Source organism: Homarus americanus, unplaced genomic scaffold, assembly GCF_018991925.1.
Source record: "Homarus americanus isolate GMGI-L3 unplaced genomic scaffold, GMGI_Hamer_2.0 scaffold24143, whole genome shotgun sequence".
Classification (NCBI taxonomy): Eukaryota; Metazoa; Arthropoda; class Malacostraca; order Decapoda; family Nephropidae; genus Homarus; species Homarus americanus.
In genome coordinates this window covers 80,001-99,416 of record NW_024713349.1, presented here as the reverse complement: position 1 = coordinate 99,416, position 19,416 = coordinate 80,001, and the positions used below count along the sequence as shown (strand labels likewise).

Here is a 19,416-nt window from a genome sequence, read left to right as displayed (position 1 = left end):
CTGTTGAGTGGGTTCTTTCTGTAGAGTGGGCTCTTTCTGTTGAGTGGGTTCTTTCTGTTGAGTGGGTTCTTTCTGTTGTGTAGATTGATGCAGAGAGACGAGTGTTAGATGATAGAGGCACTGTGTTTACCTCTTGGGATTGATGTAAGTATACAGTAGGACTAGTCTTCAGAAATGTGATATGTTTACAGTATGTGGCCTGTGAACATTAATGGATTACATGACCAAATATACGGGAGAAAATAGAATTAAATCAGTGTTATGTGTGATTTGAGGATGGGGTATGTCAAGGATATGAGGGTGAGAGAGGAGATCGTGTATCTTATTTCGAAGATGTTTTACCGCTCTGCCTGTGCTGTCCCCTGTGGAATGGTATGGTAACTGCCTGATTTTGTTTTGCTTTCATTTTATTGCTCTCTCTCTCTCTCTCATACAGCGTTGGAATAAAGAAATACTAAAACAACAACAAAAGTACGTTCGTGGTTTCTTTATTAACATAGTTCCTCCCACAGAGTAGAAGACTTTACAGTAAATACTTAGAACTATATTTGATTACCTTCTAACAGTTAAATGCATCTCTTAACGTTAGTCTCTCATCAGGCTCAGTATTTTCCAATGTAGAAAAAAAATGATACATAGAAGATTAAATAACTTTCGCCAGATTTATTATCATTGTTGGTTGTCTCTGCCATGTCCTGTCAATGGGGGGGGGGGGCAGAGACGACGATTATGATGAGTGTTTAATATTTACAGACTTGTTTTATTTATAAATGTTTATATTGCTGTGTGTGTTGCAGTGTGACGTAATCTGAGTGACACAAGGAAGATATTAATTCGTTTGAGGGTAATACATGTATACATATGAATATAGATATAGATGGTGTTTAGAATATGTATGCTAAGGTATTCATACATACATGCATATATTTACGTATGCATACATATACTGTACATACACAGATATAGGGAGGTACAAAACGCACACAGAGATATACAGTAGACACACACACACACACACAGATACAAAAACTTACATACATTCCAACTATGTACTTGTCAAACGAAATTACCCCCACGATCACTCAGACAACGTCTACCAGATTCATATAAAAAATCCTGTGAATGAAACATCAATTATCATTATTTTAAGTAATTTCCATAACTCCTCAATCATTGTGCTCACGAGTCCACTAATTAAAAGAATTTCACCTTAGTGTCTAAGCTCTTACTAAAACAAAAATACTATGGCGAAGTAAGCGAAGTAAAATAAAAGAGTGATGGCGCCTTTTATAAATACTTGCAAAAAAAAAACATTGCGTGACTAGATACAACTTCAAGGAATATAATCGTAGATGAGGTTTACATCCGACGATTGTAAATAAGACAAGTGTAGGTAATCTCTTTCTTGATTTAAACTTTTTCTCACTATGGGAAGATTATAATGTATAAGGAACATGCGATAATAACAATGTGAGGGTTTCCACAATGAGGGATACTTCAACTTCTTTGCATGAATGGTGTAATTTTTTATTCAATTCGTATAATACTTGTGTGTGTGTGTGTGTGTGTGTCTGTGTGTGTGTCTGTGTGTGTGTGTGTGTACTCTTGTGTTGTGTGTTCCCCTTAACATACACACAGTTATTCCCAGCCTAACAGTCTTGTTCTCCTAGTCTTACAGTCTTCTCCTAGCCTGACAGTCTTCTCCTAGCCTGACAGTCTTCTCCTAGCCTGACAGTCTTCTCCCAGCCTGACAGTCTTTTCCTAACCCGCCAGGCTTCTCCTAGTCCTAGCCTGACAGTCTGAAACATTGCCTTTTCTCTCGTCTCAAATTAACTCTCACTGGGAGTCGCTCGTTAAGTGGGATTCGGGAGGATTTATATCCAGTGCTTCGTATTCAACCAACACCCTTTAATTGACCAAGGATTATCGGCTATTGGGTTATTGGTAATATCAAATGGCAATTATAGCGAATTCTGAGTACGGGTTAACCCCCCCCCCCCACACACACCAAAAGAAAAAAGAAAAACAATGTGAATGTAATTGTTATCATACACAACGCGCCCGAATTGCAATAGGAGATTCGAACCGTAACTGGATTCGGATTCATGAAGCTTCAAAATAAAAAAATGCCCAGGATATTTCTGTGTTTATTATGGGTTGGCATATAGTGATGGAGGAGAAGGGTGGTAGAGGAAGGGGTGAAGAGGGTAGGGGAAAGGGTAGAAGAGGGAGAAAGAAGGTGGAGGAGAGGTAGAAGAGGTAGAAAGGTAGAGGGGGTGAAAATTGTATGAGAGAGGGTGGGAGATGGGTATGGGAAAGAAGGAGAACGTGAGGAGGGAAAAGGAGGGTGAGAAAGGGGGATAGAGAAGAGGGAAAGAGGATTGATAAAGTGGGTGGAGGGAGAAGGGGGCAAGGAGAGGGTAAATGGTGCGAAGATACGGTGTGGGAGAGATAAAGGAGGGGAAATAGGATGGGGTAAAAGGTATGGGAAGGGGGTGAGGAGAGGTTGGGGAGGGTAGGATGAATAAAGGTTGTAGAGAGTGGGGAGGAGAGGGGTGAGAGGGAGGTAAGAGGGGTAGATATTGGGTATTTATCACAGTATTACAGGTATTTAATTGGCTTTATATGTAATGGAACATCAATTCACTTTTATCTGACTTTTTTTTTTCATTTACCAATTGAAATATTTTTTTCTCTCTTGATTTTTATATATTTTTTTCAATAGTGTTATCTGAGTTGGGTTTGGTTAGGTTAGGTTAGGTAAAATTATTATAATAAATACATTTCTCACTGATATTTAACTTGAGAAATGCCTCTTCTCTCTATAACAACGTCTCTTTTTCCCTCCCATAATATCTCTCTCTCTCTCTCTCTCTCTCTCTCTCTCTCTCTCTCTCTCTCTCTCTCTCTCTCTCTCTCTTTCCTCCCTTGGTGAGAGTGTGGTGTGGCCTTACCCTGAGGAGAGTTAAGCGAAGTGCGTTTAATTACCATATATATTAGCCAGCTTAATGTTGGCTTCAGAACAGAGGAGAACCGAGTGTACTCAAGGGGGATTTTGTCCTTGTAAATTCTACTTTGATTAAAATCCTGTGGTTATTACTCCTTGGGTTATAGTCGTGTTTTTTTGAGTGTGTGTCTTTCTACTTCAGTTTAATTATTTTATGGTATATGGAAAAATGTATAAAGAAAATAGCCTCTGTTTCTCTCTATCTCTCTCTTTCTTGCTCTACTTAAAGTTTTAGAATATGAAGAGGTAGTGATGGAAATGTTATCGTTCATGTAGCGTCGATTGTGGACTTCTATATCACTAATTAGGGAAAGGGAAATAATGTTAACTTTTACTATCAGTTGTCCCCACCTGAGAAGCACACCTCTACCGTGATTCTTCTCTTGTGAGTTTGGTATTAAAGCTGTAGTGAAGTTATACAGGTAGAGAAGATAAGCTTAATTAACTCATGAATAACTAACAGGTAGGTCTAGTTTTGACTCGTAAGTGTTTGAAGAAATTGACTCTTTTGTTGTAATATTATTGAAGCTACTAGACATTCTTAAGCTATTGTTTTGTTAATATAATCCCTATCAGAGCCGGGTTAGCTCTTAGTCAACAGACATAGATATTAGCATTAATACTGTTATATATATCTGTTGTCCTCAAGTATACTAGAAAGAGGTAAGGCAGCTAGTTTGTCAGACATCTTATGAATTACTGTCTTAAGAATAAACTCTAGGTCGTTCAGGAAGCACAAGAACGTATCATTTTCAACAGACCTTATAAGCTATTCATTATATATATACACACGTGTATCAAAACGTACAAACACCACACAAAAGACCATCTGCCCCAACACCCTGGACAAAGCTGTTTCAGGGAACCTTCTTTAAGCCTAATGATACATTATTCCCTATATTACTGTGTCAAATTTTACCAGAAATAAAATATTTAGATTATTTTTGCATGTGAATTCTGAAACAGCTTTGTGGGATTCGGTCTTAAGTATGTTTCAAATGAGTTGTTTATAAACTAATTATTAGCTGTTAATGACGAGTGGAAGATTCATTGTGTAATGATTAAGACACCATTTATTATTAGAGTGAATGATCAATTAAAACAAACACATTTGAAAACATTTTAAAAATAAAATCTCAAAAACTATATTTTCCATAGGCTATACATATAAGTGGTACACCACTAATCAAGTGTTTGAGGGTAACTTAAAAAGAACACTATACTTAAGCACTTATTATAAAGTAAACACGTGTGAACTATTAACAAAGTCTCTATGTTCATCAGTGGTGGCCAGGAGGCATTATTCCAGTATATAATCATCACTCCCCACAGCTTCTCTATATAACACATTCCTATATTATTGACCGTCTAATAACATTCTTTTAAATATGATGAATTTTCTCTTATGTTCCAGATTATTAGATTATGTGCACAAGCCATTGATAATTTATTTCTAACTAGCCATTATTATTTTCAACGATATCAATGATCTTTCAATTACAGCGGGAACTAATTATTTCAACAAACCATTACATTGTGTACGATGGACAGGAATTCCTTTACTTCTGAGCTCTTCTAAGTCCATGGCAACACACTAAAACCTTTATCTCTCTCTCTCTCTCTCTCTCTCACTGTCTCTCTCTCTCTCATTTATGTACACAAGCAAGAGAACTTAAAGGTCCTATTTACCAGCACACCATTACATAAACACGATATATCTCAAGTGTATACTGAAAGTTATATTCACGTATTGTGTTCTCTCTCTACAGTGTATTTCTGAACATCACCCGCTAAGGACTGTGTGTGTGTGTGTGTGTGTGTGTGTGTGTTGGCGCGCGCGTGTGCGTATGTGTCAGCAAGTTAGAGGGGAGTCTCATAGCTCCCACTGACAGTCACTCCTCAGACAAGAAACTGTCAGAGGTGTATTTCTCTCATGGTCTTTACCATCAGGTTACATCCCTTTCAGACGCTGCTCTCTAAGGCTCCGTCCATCAGGGGGATTTCATCGGGTTCCCTTTGAGCAGCAGAGTCTAAGTCCCCGCTAGTCTGCTTCCCTGTCTTCGTTCCCTGGAGTTGCTGTGACCTTTGTTGTTTAAGCAGATGTTCCTGTTGTTGCTGTGCTGTGCGGGTGTGATCGATGGTCGCGTAGATGGTGGAGTCTTCAGAAGAGCGTAATGTACCATTGGCCCCGCTAGCCCCCTGCTTCTTGTGGCCCTTCTGTTTGTTCTTGCCGTTGTTGAAGGTGATTTCAGCGTATTCGACTTCGTCCTTGGCGGAATTCTGAAGGGAAATAATCGTAATGATGAGACGTTAGGGTAACATGAGGGAACACTATGAGGTAACTATGAGGGAACACTGAGGGAACACTATGAGGGAACTGTGAAGGAACACTGAGGGAACACTATGAGGGAACTATGAGGGAACACTATGAGGGAACTATGAGGGAACACTGGGGGAACACTGAGGGACACAGAGATGGTATGACTATCCTGGTCTAACTTTACCTATGTCAAAAGCTGATGTGTTTAATAACTGGGTAAAATATGAGGTTTTCTGTCTTACCTATTTGAGACATGAAAACACACATGCATATTACACACACAATACACTTTTGTCCACACACACACGCACACACACGCACACACACACACACACACACACACACACACACACACAGTAAACCTTAAGCTTCTGCATCCTATCTCTAACAATATAACATAACCTGTCTACAAAATTATATAAATCATATTAGTACAGTGAAGTATATGGAGAGTTATTCATTAATTTCGTAAGTAATATCTTACGTTAATGGCTGAAGTAAACAAAGTTAATTAATTATTATATTTAGCGGCAAAAGTGAAGCAGGTGTAAAAAAATATGACAGACAGGTAGACAGACATACGCGCGCGCGCACACACACACACACACACACACACACACACACACACACAACACAGTCATCTCCATCACTAACATTAACCATCCTTACTTAAAGTTCTCCTCCGGCCCATTAGAATAATTAGGGAACCTCTCATAAGTTTTTCTAAACACACATACACACACACACACACACACACACACACACACACACACACAATTAGACAGAGAGAGAGAGAGAGAGAGTGAGACAATTTCATATCACTGCTAGATTCCTATGAGATATCCCATTAGCCCTCAGTCTCTATAGGGGCCAAGACATGTGTGCTTCTCATATATCACAAGGGAGATCTTAACTCGTATTGTATGGTGAGCTACGTCCTTGTCCATACTCTCTCACCTTCTCCCTCCTCCTCCTCCCTCCTACCTATGTCCGTTGTGATGGAGGGAAGGAGGAAGGGAGAGAAGAACGGAGGAGGGGAAGGTGGAGTCAGTGCTCTCGCGATTCTCAGTTTTTTGTGGAATTTGTTTGAGTTTATTGTTAGTACTGAATGTGTGTGTGTGTGTGTGTGTGTGTGTGTGTGTGTGTGTGTGTGTGTTGATTGGTGTATCCTAATTATAACATAGATATTCATGTATTATAATCGTATACCATATAACACGTAATATTTAACTGTTATCACTCGTTACATAATAACACTTCACAATATAACGCCCTTTATGTTATCACGATTATATCAAGTGTTAATATAGGTGTTAAGATTATATAATGAGTTTTATAACATGTATATAACAAGTGTTGGGAAAATATAACACTTAATGTGAAATATAATAAGTGGTATAGACTGTGTAAGTGTTATGGATAGGTTATGTATATTAGCGATAAGTCATACAGTAGCGTCTCCTGTCGCGGAAAACTATCAAAACAAATTTAATAACACACTATTATCATATTTAATATATATGTAACAGCAACATAACAGCATCAATAACAACAGTAGTTAGTAAAAGCAGCAGTAGTGGTAGTACCAACAGCACCAACAGAAGTAGACTAATCAATACCTCGTTACCATACCGCTACTTGTGTGTGTGTGTGTGTGTGTGTGTGTGTGTGTGTAGGTACCAAATGTTACCGTGAAACATAACTCAGTGTTATTTAAGGTAGGATTGGTAATAATGATAATAATACTAATGATACTAATAATATTATAAGAGTATTTATCTACATATATTTCTATTAGTGTTAGGAGGCAATAATTATTTTTTTTAACGAGTTAGGAACCACAAGTACTTATATCTAACTATACCTAATCAATAACTACATATACAAAATTATATGTATGATGTATAATTGTATATATACGGTATATAATGTTTCCAATTGAGGCGTAATTCATCAGGAGCCACAAGCGATTATTTCAACCAGTCCTACAAGGCAATCAACGCACATAACACAACTCGGCATGCAAGTATTGACATACATACATACAACTTGCACTTACGTGATTTTAAACAGTGTGCTGGAGAACGCAAATAAATTAAATACATTTGGAAGGCAGGGGAGCAGGCAGACAGTGGCTAGCAGGCAAAAGAACAACAAGACTGAAAGAAAAATTAGATAAATACGGGAGATGAGAAAGAGCGATGGAACGAGGAGGAGATGGGAGAGGAGAGTTAACAAAATGAGGGAATGATGATGGAGGGGGGGAGATAAGATAAGAGATGATAAGATAAGAAGAAGGAACAATTATAAGATGAAAGAGTTAGAACAGTGGATAAAGGAGTAAGAAAGAGAAATAGAGGATATGAGAGACTAAAAGATAAACAACGTGAATAAAATAGATGATGAATGAATGAATGGGATGAAAAGAGCAGTGAAGACTTAAGAGAAGGGAGTGAAGATAAGGGAAGTTGGATGAGAAGGTAGAATATAATTTAAGTTAAGAAGGGGAAGGTTTACTGAGGGGGGGGGGGAGGTGTGGGGATTGGGGGGAGTGGGCAGGAAATGGGTAATAAATTGATACGAGGTGGAATAAATTATTTAGAAATATATTACCTGGGAGTTAGTTCACCATTTAATTACCTATGGTTTAGGGTGAGGGAAGGGGGATGGTGGTGATGAGGGGGAGAGAGTGAGAAGGAAATAGGGGTGAGTTAGGAGGAGGAAAAAGAGGAAGTGGTGAAGGAGGAGGTGGGAAAGGAGGTGATGTTACAGGAAGAAGGATGGCAGAATATTACTCAATAATATACAAGTGTTTAAAGTTATCCTCATTATGCATTTTGTTACATACAGTTTGTCGAACATTAATCTTCGGTGGACCATAAGAGGACTCGAGGTTTTAGAATGACTTTATAAACCTTCAGTCATGTTTAAAATCTAAAATAAATACACAAAAATTATCATCAATGTTAAGTATTAATTTAAGGCATTAATTCGATAAGCTGATCAACCCCTCGAGTACGATGACTTAACTCATTGAACAAGGTATCTTAACCCCTTGAGCATGATGACTTAACTCATTGAACAAGGTATCTTAACCCCTTGAGCATGATGACTTAACTCATTGAACAAGGTATCTTAACCCCTTGAGCATGATGACTTAACCCATTGAACAAGGTATCTTAACCCCTTGAGCATGATGACTTAACCCATTGAACAAGGTATCTTAACCCCTTGAGCATGATGATTTAACCCATTGAACAAGGTATCTTTAACCCCTGGAGCATAGATATTCTAACCCATTGAACAAGGTATCTTAACCCTTGAGCATGATGACTTAACCCATTGAACAAGGTATCTTAACCTTGAGCATGATGACTTCTGCAACCTATTGAAGTATCTTAACCCTTGAGCATGATGACTTAACCCATTGAACAAGGTATCTTAACCCCTTGAGCATGATGACTTAACCCATTGAACAAGGTATCTTAACCCCTTGAGCATGATGACTTAACCCATTGAACAAGGTATCTTAACCCCTTGAGCATGATGACTTAACCCATTGAACAAGGTATCTTAACCCCTTGAGCATGATGACTTAACCCATTGAACAAGGTATCTTAACCCCTTGAGCATGATGACTTAACCCATTGAACAAGGTATCTTAACCCCTTGAGCATGATGACTTAACCCATTGAACAAGGTATCTTAACCCCTTGAGCATGATGACTTAACCCATTGAACAAGGTATCTTAACCCCTTGAGCATGATGACTTAACCCATTGAACAAGGTATCTTAACCCCTTGAGCATGATGACTTAACCCATTGAACAAGGTATCTTAACCCCTTGAGCATGATGACTTAACCCATTGAACAAGGTATCTTAACCCCTTGAGCATGATGACTTAACCCATTGAACAAGGTATCTTAACCCCTTGAGCATGATGACTTAACCCTTTGAGTATCATGTCTTAACCCCTTGAACTAAATGACTTTACCGTTTGAATACAATGACTTAATCCCTCAAGTAAGATATCTTAACCCTTGGAACACGAGTAAGATAACATGATAGCTTAGGAGTCAAATCTTCAAGGAGTTTAGAGAAATAATTTTTTACAAAGATACGCGTTGTGAGACGATCATATACTGTACACATTTAACCTTCCAAGTCATGGCAAGACACAGGAACAGGGGAGGAGGTGTTGACAACCATTACAAAAGCAGAGTCCAGCACAGTCAGGTTTCAAGGAAGCTCGAGAGAATAACTTGGCAGATTAATGACGAAATGAATGTAGGAAAATGCGATTACTTATATGAATAATTATGATTAAATTAAGTTGGATTTTTCTAACTAAACTGAAAATAAGTTGAATGATGAATATTCATAGTTGATATTTTAATTGTATTTGTAAATAGTCGTTCCTATCCGTTTTCATATCTATATTGACAAGCTATATTATATATCTAGTAAGGTCTATTATATCAATGGTAAACTATGATATATGACTCCCACTACAGAACCACTGAGGCCCATCCCCCATCCTGTTCAGTATAGTACCCGGAGGAAAAATTACCATGTACAGGAGGGTGGCGCTGGACACTGCCCTCTTTACTTCCTACCAGAGCGGAAATTGTACCCGGTTCGTAGTAGAAGGCGGAGAAGCATCGAATAAAAGCCTTAGTTTATATCTTACTAAAACACCATAACGTATGTTGGGAGTTATTAACGACGTGTGTTAATAAGTAATTAATTTAACTCTTAAAAAAAGTAGAGTGTTTAATAATGAAAGGCATTACTTAATATCATTTATCTCCACTAAATACGATTCAAGATTATACAAAAAAAATCAAAGTTTAGCGATAATATTTGATGTTTGGTTTGAGGCTCAGATGGAGGTTTTTTTTTACCATTATTTGTGGGTCTTTACTCCCCTAGGATTTCCAAGATGAGAGACTTAACTATCGTCTACCTAATGAAAGTAAGGAACATGTCAAGGGTTGTCTCCTGCTAATGAGAACAGTACGCGTCTAGAGAAAATTAAAAATACAACAGGGTCATTATGTCTTCCAGTGAGTAAAGGTGAACGTGAGGCTTATGTGATTAATTGTCTCTGTGTTCAGGTTGTATATATATTTAAACACGTCTTCAGAACTTTCGTGGAATATTTATAGAAAATGTGGATAAAATCTTTTGTGGTGTTTTAAGGTTGATTATTTGTTTAATTTTGTTTTATATAGTTAAGGGACTAAAGCTTGCATATATAGCACTTGATTAGACACTATATATATGCTTTCTTCATCCTGCCAACCGCTGGTCCACCAAATTTGAGGAATAAAGGATGAGAAATTATCTAAACTAGGGGAAAAGTTGTATTATTAAGAGGTGAGAAAGAAGTTATTTGAGAAACAACTTCTAGAATACTTACTACGAAAGAGATTCATGTATTTAAAGTTAATAACAAACATATTAAAGTTGTTTACAAGTTATAAATACTTTTCAAAAAATCCTGATGGGGTGATATGAACTGTGTCCATTCCGAGAGTTCAATATCAGCTAAAAGAGGGAAGAGATGTAACACTATAAATATCAATACACATAAGAAAGTATGAATATTTAGTGTCCTGAGAACTGAAGTTAGACTACTACTGTTGTGAATATCAGTGCATATCACCTTACTTTATGTACAGTATACAGAGCCTTAAGCTACCAGATGACATTAATTCTTACAAAAGGAAATCATAACATCAATAAAGGGAATTTTGTCACCAAATATTTCACACAACACAAACTACAGTGCCAACTCCATCAAAGGACAAACAATCTAGAACACATTTAGATCACATGAATCACCGAGGCACAGACACAGGGAGCTACTGGCAAGACATTACAGAAGGATATAGATGCAGGAGCAATAGGGAGGGTAAGGGGAGAGTGTTTAACATGCTAAGCTGCCTACCTACCTCTGAGTTCTTGGTGTTCTTGTCATTGTTGTCGTAGGGGACCGTCTCGTAAATATTGGCGTGTTTCAGCTTCTGAGGGATGCCGTCGACATCCTCGTAGGCAGGGTCGGCTACATGGTGTTGTGGAGGGAGAACACAAGGTTACTTGTGATGTGAGTAGGGAGTTAAGTTACCTAGTTGAAGTGTGTGTGTGTGCGCGTGTGCGTGTGCGTGTGTTTGTGTGTGTGTGAGAGCATCTATGAATATGTTTATAATTACAGTGATAATAATCATAATAATGAATAATAATATACGATTTATTTCTAAGAATTGGATACACAACATAAGTAACTGTGAAGATACTGCCAGTAAGAATTTATGTACTTACAATGAACTAGTGATACAATGAAGTAAACTACGAGCATTATACATAACCGAGACGTGATAGCATATAACATCATGGTAATAGTGTCAACATTTGGGTTCATCGCCAAACACACAACTCAACGGCGTCAGTCATTACAGCTCTTAGTTAAATATTGTAATGATGGCTGACGAGTCCTTGTAACTTTCAGTCTTGTTTATGGCTGTATTAGTAATGGCGAGTGAGTTGAATTTATTGATGGAGTTTTATAGCGGGTGGTGATGAGGGGCTGCTTGACCTAACACACACACTCGTTTGTACTGTATATCCCTTATACCCACATGACACCTTTAAGACTTAAGGACCATAAAGGGTAACTTTCGTCATCGTCTCCTATGATAATTCTACCATGTGTCTGTACTATGTTTCCCTTTATGCAGTCCCTAAATGAACCTTGAGTATCATACAGGAAGAACAATAACACTAGATAATCTAAGTTCAGAGTTATCGAAGAAATTTGATCAGATTTTAATATATAAACATTTAGAATCAATGTCTTATTATTCCATAACTTAAATGTTGACCATTATTCTGCCTGACCGACTATGTGTTCAGCAAGATCAGTCCACTCAGTCACTGATATGTATGACAAATAACCTCTAATACAGTCAATAATAAACAGAGGAATATTATACGAGGGTTACAGTATGTGGCTCATGTGGTTCCATATGTTTTTGTTTGCATTCTTAGTGGGGAGATGAATATAACTTATCGTGTTTGGGTATAGAGGTCTTGACGGGCATTTCCTCAGGTTTGTTCAGTCATATAACTAAGGTATTGGAACACGCTTTAGTGACTGTGGGTATAAGAAGATCTTTAACAGTTTGTCATGATGATGTTGATGATGATGATGATGATGATGATGATGTGTAATTGTATATATGTCTGTGTTTGTATGTTTCTGTATATGAAAACAAATTCTAAATAACAGTTTAAATAATACACATGCTAAACAAACACATTAACTACCAATTTAAATGCAGCCAATACTATTTATTTTACTAATCATCCCAACCCGCTACTGTACATTCAAGATCAACTTCCCAAAAGCAGATGACATGCACGGATAACAACAAAATTATCGTATTCCCCTTAAAACTCCACATAGTTGTAGGAATGTAGCCCCTTCCATCTTACTTCAACCACATAAACTACTACACTACAACACGTCGTCAGTAATCACCTACCTACGATACCTACAGTACTTCCAATTTTTATACCGAGCTTTACCATCCAGTTCCCGATGGCGGTCTCCAATCTGATGTTATTATTCACAGGCACTACAAGGACAGAACTTATATTGAAAAACCTTCTGATGGATCAACCTGAAGAAGGCTTACCACCATATAAACACGGCCCTCACCACAAGCACAATCTCTTCCCCCCAAAAATAAGGTCCTGAATAGATATGTCGATGGCCTCAGCAATACCCCTAGACTAACGCCACGACAATAACAAAAAATACACGACAATCACAACAATAACAACCCGTATGGTGTATCAATCTTCACCATAACTACTTCATTATACCACCATGATAAATTTACTCATCATACCATTTTAACAACCCTCAATTCCATCACAATGACAAATTTTACCACGACACCGCCATAATATCTTCGCCATAACACCATCATAACAACACCATCATAAAAAAAACCTTCACTGCAACACCTTCACCATAACACCATCATAATACCATCATAACAACACGTTCACTACAACGCCTTCACTACAACACCTTCACTACAACACCTTCACCATAACACCTTCACTACAACACCTTCACTACAACACCTTCACTACAACACCATCACTACAATACCTTCACCACAACACCTTCACTACAACACCATCACTACAACACCATCACTACAACACCTTCACTACAACACCATCACTACAACACCATCACTACAACACCTTCACCACAACACCTTCACTACAACACCTTCACTACAACACCTTCACTACAACACCTTCACTACAACACCTTCACTACAACACCTTCACTACTAACACCTTCACCACAACACCTTCACTAGTCATCTTCACCATCACTACAACACATCACTTCACCTTCTCACCATCACTACAACACCATCACTTACCTTCACTACAACACCTTCACCATAACACCATCATAACACCATCATAACAACACCTTCACTACAACACCTTCACTACAACACCTTCACCACAACACCATCACTACAACACCATCACTACAACACCTTCACCACAACACCTTCACCACAACACCTTCACCACAACACCTTTACTGCAACACCTTCACCATAACACCATCAGAATAATGCCCCTCATTACCACAAATAATAACAACTCCCATTACAACATAGCACCATTATATCACAACACTGTAGTTACCACCACAAGAACTACCCCTCCCTCTCCCTCCCTCTCTCTACCTCTCCCTCTCTCCCTCCCTCTCCCTCTCTCTCTCTCTCCCTCTCCCTACCTCTTCCTGCGGGTCCAAGGAGCTACTTGAGTGAGTCTGGTCCACTTGACTGTTAGTCTCTCTCTCTCAAGTGTACAGGTAGCATCTCACCCTCTCTTTAAAGTGTATAGTAGCATCTCTCTTTAAAGTATAGATAGCATCTCTCTCTCTCTCTCTTTTTAAAGTGTATAGATAGCATCTCTCTCTCTCTCTCTCTTTAAAGGTATAGATATATCTCTCTCTTTAAAGTGTATAGGTAGTCTCTATCTATCTATATAGTAACATGACGTTCCATTTCACAATGTTATTCTCTGTCTCTCTCTCTCACCGCTCACTCACCAGTGCGACAGAGGATCACATCGGGACCATCGCTGCCATCCTTGCTGTGGTGTAGAGGAGTGTGGGGTACCTTGATGCCTGATGCTGGGTCGTGGCGCTCCTTGGCTCTACGTGAGTTCCCCCTCAGCTTCATCACCACCACCACCACGATCGCCACCAGCACCAGAAATCCGACCACGCAGATCAGACCTCCCAGGATAGGAGTGATGGGGAAGATATGTGTAGAGGGCGTAGCTGAGGAGTACACATTAGTAGTTTATTAATGAGGTAATTATATAGAACAGACTTCAGGTGATGGTCATAAGAATCTGAAAAAAAAAGTGAAAATCGTCATATATTTAGAGTTTGATATTATTGTTCTTGGTTTTGTTTTGTGTATGTCTTCGTATTTGACTATCAGAGTGTCCTTAATTTCTGTTTATCACCTTCTCTCTATCTTACTCTCTCTATACACACACATTCACCTACGAAAAAAAGTAGTGAGTCTTCGTTTACTATCATAACCAAACTATAATCACATTAGGGTTAGGTTAGGTAAGGTTAGGCTATGTTAGGTTAGGTTAGGTTAGGTTAGGTTAAGCTAATTGGGTTAGTAATGATATATTCTTTAATAGTTATTATTTGTTTTTCTACGTAATATCGCACTTGTATAAAAATATTTAAATATATATATTTTTTTATTCTACATATAGCAGCCGTCAAATCCTTGGTAGAGCAGGTAAAGTCTGGCGTGGGTTGTAGAGCCGCAGGGTGAACACTGACCAATTTGTTGCGGTTTCATGTATGTAAATCTGATCAAAGTTTGAAGAATAGCTTTACTTTTCATGAATAGTATAGCAGGTGTTGGGTAAGTGAGCCGCTACACACACTGCCACACACGCTTTAATAAAAAATGTCTCCAAGTTTATCTGTGACCAAGAAAAAACACCTTTTTTCCTCGTTTAATGTATGTTTGACATTCGTTCTGTCTAATTGTTTCCTACTCCATTGATGTTTCTGTCTCCTGATTAATAATCTAATGAACATTATCATATATAAATACACTAACACTTTCATGTACTGGGCATATATCGTGTACCTCCTAACTATTGTCTACCTAATTTCTAGATTATAATTTAGTTTCTCATTTAACAAACTAAACTTACGTTATCAGGACCATATAGTTGGCACTGCACATTAAAAAAACTTGTCTATAACATTATATCAACAAAGTTTTCCTCTTGAAATGATTGAAGCAGACATGAACGTTAGCTCATAATATAATAAATAGAATGTGATACAATGGCAGCGAGTAATCCACTTTTCTTCAAATTGAGACATGATATAATGATGATAACTTGGTGTATGATAGTGACCATGACTGTTGTGAGGGCGAGAGTACTGCCTGTGGTAGGTGCTGGTGTTCTGGGCCCTCACTATCACAGCAACTACCGAACAAGCACAATAACAATCAATTTTCTACTCGTGCATATATATATATATATATATATATATATATATATATATATATATATATATATATATATATATATATATATATATATATATATATATATATATATATATATATATATATATACTGATAAGCTGCCGCAACAAAAGATGTCAAGTACGAAAATAAAAAAGTCAAGGAAAGTTATAGAAGCAGAGTTAGCAGGAGAAGAGCCAGCAGGCAGGTGATAAAAACCGAGAGAGAAGATAAAGTTGCTGATATCGACGGGTTGTGGCCGTGAGACAACCCAAACTTTATTATTTGCGACTCCATCACGACGTGAGGCCCTGCACCCACCACAACACTCCCGGGGCTCTCACTCCTATTTTTCTTCTTCCTCACTGCAGGCGCCTGGCTGGACCACAACCCAACCCCCCAAAAACGGAAACATGGTACAGAATGTCTTTATTATAACTCAGCATCGTCATGATCACTCTCCTTTTTAGGGAGTTAATGGAACGCTCATTACGACGTCTTGTCTTTACCAAGGAATAGATGAGGTATTTCTTAACCTCCATTTGTCTCTCAATCTGCCGCGTCTTATTGTAGTGAATGTTTCGAGGAGTCATCTTGTGGCGTGTCTTAACCTCTGTCTGTATGTATATAACTTGGATGTTTTGGTTTCGTCTAATTTAAATTGTCTTGGTTTGTTTTGGTGATGTATCTGGTTGTTGTTGTTGTTCGTTTTCTTTCTTCTCTAATTGGTGATTTAATACAAAAAGTAATATAGACGAATCAAAATAAAAGAAAACAATGCTTAAAACATATTATCTCTCCTTCACTGTTTCTGTTTCCTTATTCTTTTAAATTATTCTTTTCCTTATCTTGGTTTTCTCTTTACCCTTCAGTAAAAAATAATAACTAAACTGAGGCGCGCGCACACACCCACACACCCATATACCCACACACCCACACACCCATATACCCACACACCCACACACCCACACACCCACACACACGTCTTGTTGTGATCTTTAAGTATTGTTTTCATTCCATCTTCTTTTTTGTAAGCATTTATCTTGTTTCTTCTTCATCATCTTCTTCTTCTCCTTCTTTCACATCTATTCCTCTCTATCTCGGTTCTGCTGTTGGGTAGATACAGAGTAAAGTTTACAGGAGGTTTGACTTGACATGTAGTGATTTCCTCGATAGCTTTTGTAAACTTTCATCAGATCTTGTAATCTGGTGGGAGTTGTGACACGACCTGGTAAGACGTTAAACAGTGATCATTACTAAAGGCGAAGAGGGAAGAAAGATTAGGAACAGAAAAAAGGAAGAGGAATTGGATATGAAAGGGAAGAAATGAAAAGGTAAAATATGGGAGGAAGAAAAAAGGAAGGAAAAGGAGTTGAAAGGGTAGAAGAAGGGAAGAGGGTGGGAGGTAGGAAGAGGAGGTGAAGGGGAGGAAGAGATATTAAGGTAAACGTTAGGGACACCATGGAAGTCTTTGGTTAAGTTCAGAAGTCATCGATAGACTATAATGTGTACATAAAAACGCTTTCCCTTCAACAAAAATATTCTTTTTTTATTTTTGATCGCTGGGAGAGAGGCAACGTTTAGCAGTTTTATGGATATGCATCTGACCGCCACACCACACAGCTTCCCAGCCTGTCAAATATCCAGTGAGGACGGATGCATATAGATTGGTTGGCTACGGGTAATATGGGCCAGAAACGTGGCTTATCACACCAATGTGGCAACCAAACTGTTCCCACAGGCGATGGTCACTTATTTTCTTCTTCGTCACTTCTCATGGCTATACAGAAGGCTGCCTCACCTCACTATCTGTACACCAGTGATTATATATATATATATATATATATATATATATATATATATATATATATATATATATATATATATATATATATATATATATATATATATATATATATATATATATAACCACACAAACCACACAAGTGAGCATACAGTAGTGAGGCTGGTAGTACATAAACTCTACGGATGTGTCCTGCCACATTTCACTTACTGGGGCCAATTTCAGGTTTTGGGGGTAGCGTGAACCCGTGCAGGACTCGCTGCTCGCTCTTCCCTTTGATGTTCTCCGCGTATATGCCCAGGAGATAAGAAGTTCCTGGATGAAGCGCTTCTATCGTAAAAGTAGGCTCCACCTTCTCGGTGATATTGAATAACATGTGGCGGGTAGTTCCATCAAATTCGAAGACCTCGGCCACAAACTGCTGCTCGAGACCACCGTCGAAGCCAGGCAGACAAGACACAAACAACGTGTCTGTGGTCTGATTGGTGAGTGTACAGTTGTCAATAGCGTCTGGTTTTCCTGCAGGATTGACCTCAAAGGTACAGGGATCATATTGTTCCCCGATCTCGTTGGCAGCGAAACAGAGCACCTGTCCGTAGTCACTCTCTTTTCTGATTTGGTAGGTGAGCAGCGAGGTACTATCCTTTACAGTAAACTTCTCTTTATCTATGGGGATCAGATTGTCTGGTGTTCTGAAGTACCAGCTGAAGGTGACCTGGCTGGGTGAGGCGTTGACACGACAGTTCAACTGCACCTCGTCGTCCTTGGCAGCTCCCAGGACGCGGTCGGTAGTATCTGAGCACACCGGCACGTCTGAATAAAACATGACCACGAGTAAATAACATTCTTATTCATACTAGTACAAACAAGGCTTCAAAAATGTCATTGAGGATGATGGCTTAATCTATAATTCTTTTTCAGGGCAATAAAATTGAAGTTTTAATCATGAAAGCGTTATACCATCATATTCAAGTGTTAAATAAAGTATATAGTTAAAATTTAAATTAATATATCAATAAATGACTCTCTCTCTCTCTCTCTCTCTCTCTCTCTCTCTCTCTCTCATTAAGTCTTTACTCCATTATCCGCACAACACTGTCACCTTCTACACTTCACACCCAACCACACATCACCACTCCCACCCATCCTCCTCCACTATCCACACTTCATTACTATCCGCAATTATACCTTCACCACCTACACTTCACCAACACTACTCACACTTCACCAACACCTACACTTCACCATCACTCATACCTCACCACCACTTACAATTTCCCACAAACACCCACACTCCATTAAAACATACACTTCACCACAACCCACATTTCACCACAACCCACACTTCACCACCACCTACACTCTACCACCACTCACACCTGACTACCACCCACACTTCACCATCACCCACACTTCACCAGCACCCACACATCACCACAGCCTACACTTCACCACCCACACCTCACCAGCTACACTTACAGTTCACTTTGAGGACGACAGGTTCACTATTGCCTGTCCCGATGATGTTAGTAGCGACGCAGCTGTAATGACCAGCCTGTTGACGTTGGATGTTCCTCAGTTTCAACTTCTTGTCTTTCACTATGACTCCTGCTGTCGCATTCTGCCGCACCAGATTGCCCTGTGGGAGGAAGAGTGCA

At 38.6% G+C, this 19,416-nt stretch overlaps 1 protein-coding gene across 9 annotated transcripts in view; it reads right to left on the bottom strand.

Moving 5' to 3' along the window:
• Window positions 1–472: 472 nt before the first annotated feature.
• LOC121871838 (kin of IRRE-like protein 1) overlaps window positions 473–19,416 on the bottom strand; it is a 47,913-nt gene continuing 28,969 nt past the window's right edge. Inside the window, exons 8-13 of one of the 9 annotated variants that reach the window (XR_006089967.1) lie at window positions 19,238–19,397; window positions 17,969–18,571; window positions 14,487–14,720; window positions 11,287–11,396; window positions 4,806–5,287; window positions 473–1,602 (exon numbers count right to left, since the gene is read on the bottom strand). Coding sequence is in view for 3 of the 9 variants with exons in the window: in XM_042374369.1 (XP_042230303.1) it covers window positions 4,970–5,287; window positions 11,287–11,396; window positions 14,487–14,720; window positions 17,969–18,571; window positions 19,238–19,397 (1,425 nt within the window). In the remaining 6 variants the exon portion in view is untranslated. Of the gene's footprint in view, window positions 1,603–2,134; window positions 5,288–7,386; window positions 7,487–8,175; window positions 8,262–11,286; window positions 11,397–14,486; window positions 14,721–17,968; window positions 18,572–19,237; window positions 19,398–19,416 lie in introns of those variants that run through there. The other 8 variants (XR_006089968.1, XR_006089969.1, XM_042374369.1 and 5 more) reach the window with 8 other exon arrangements.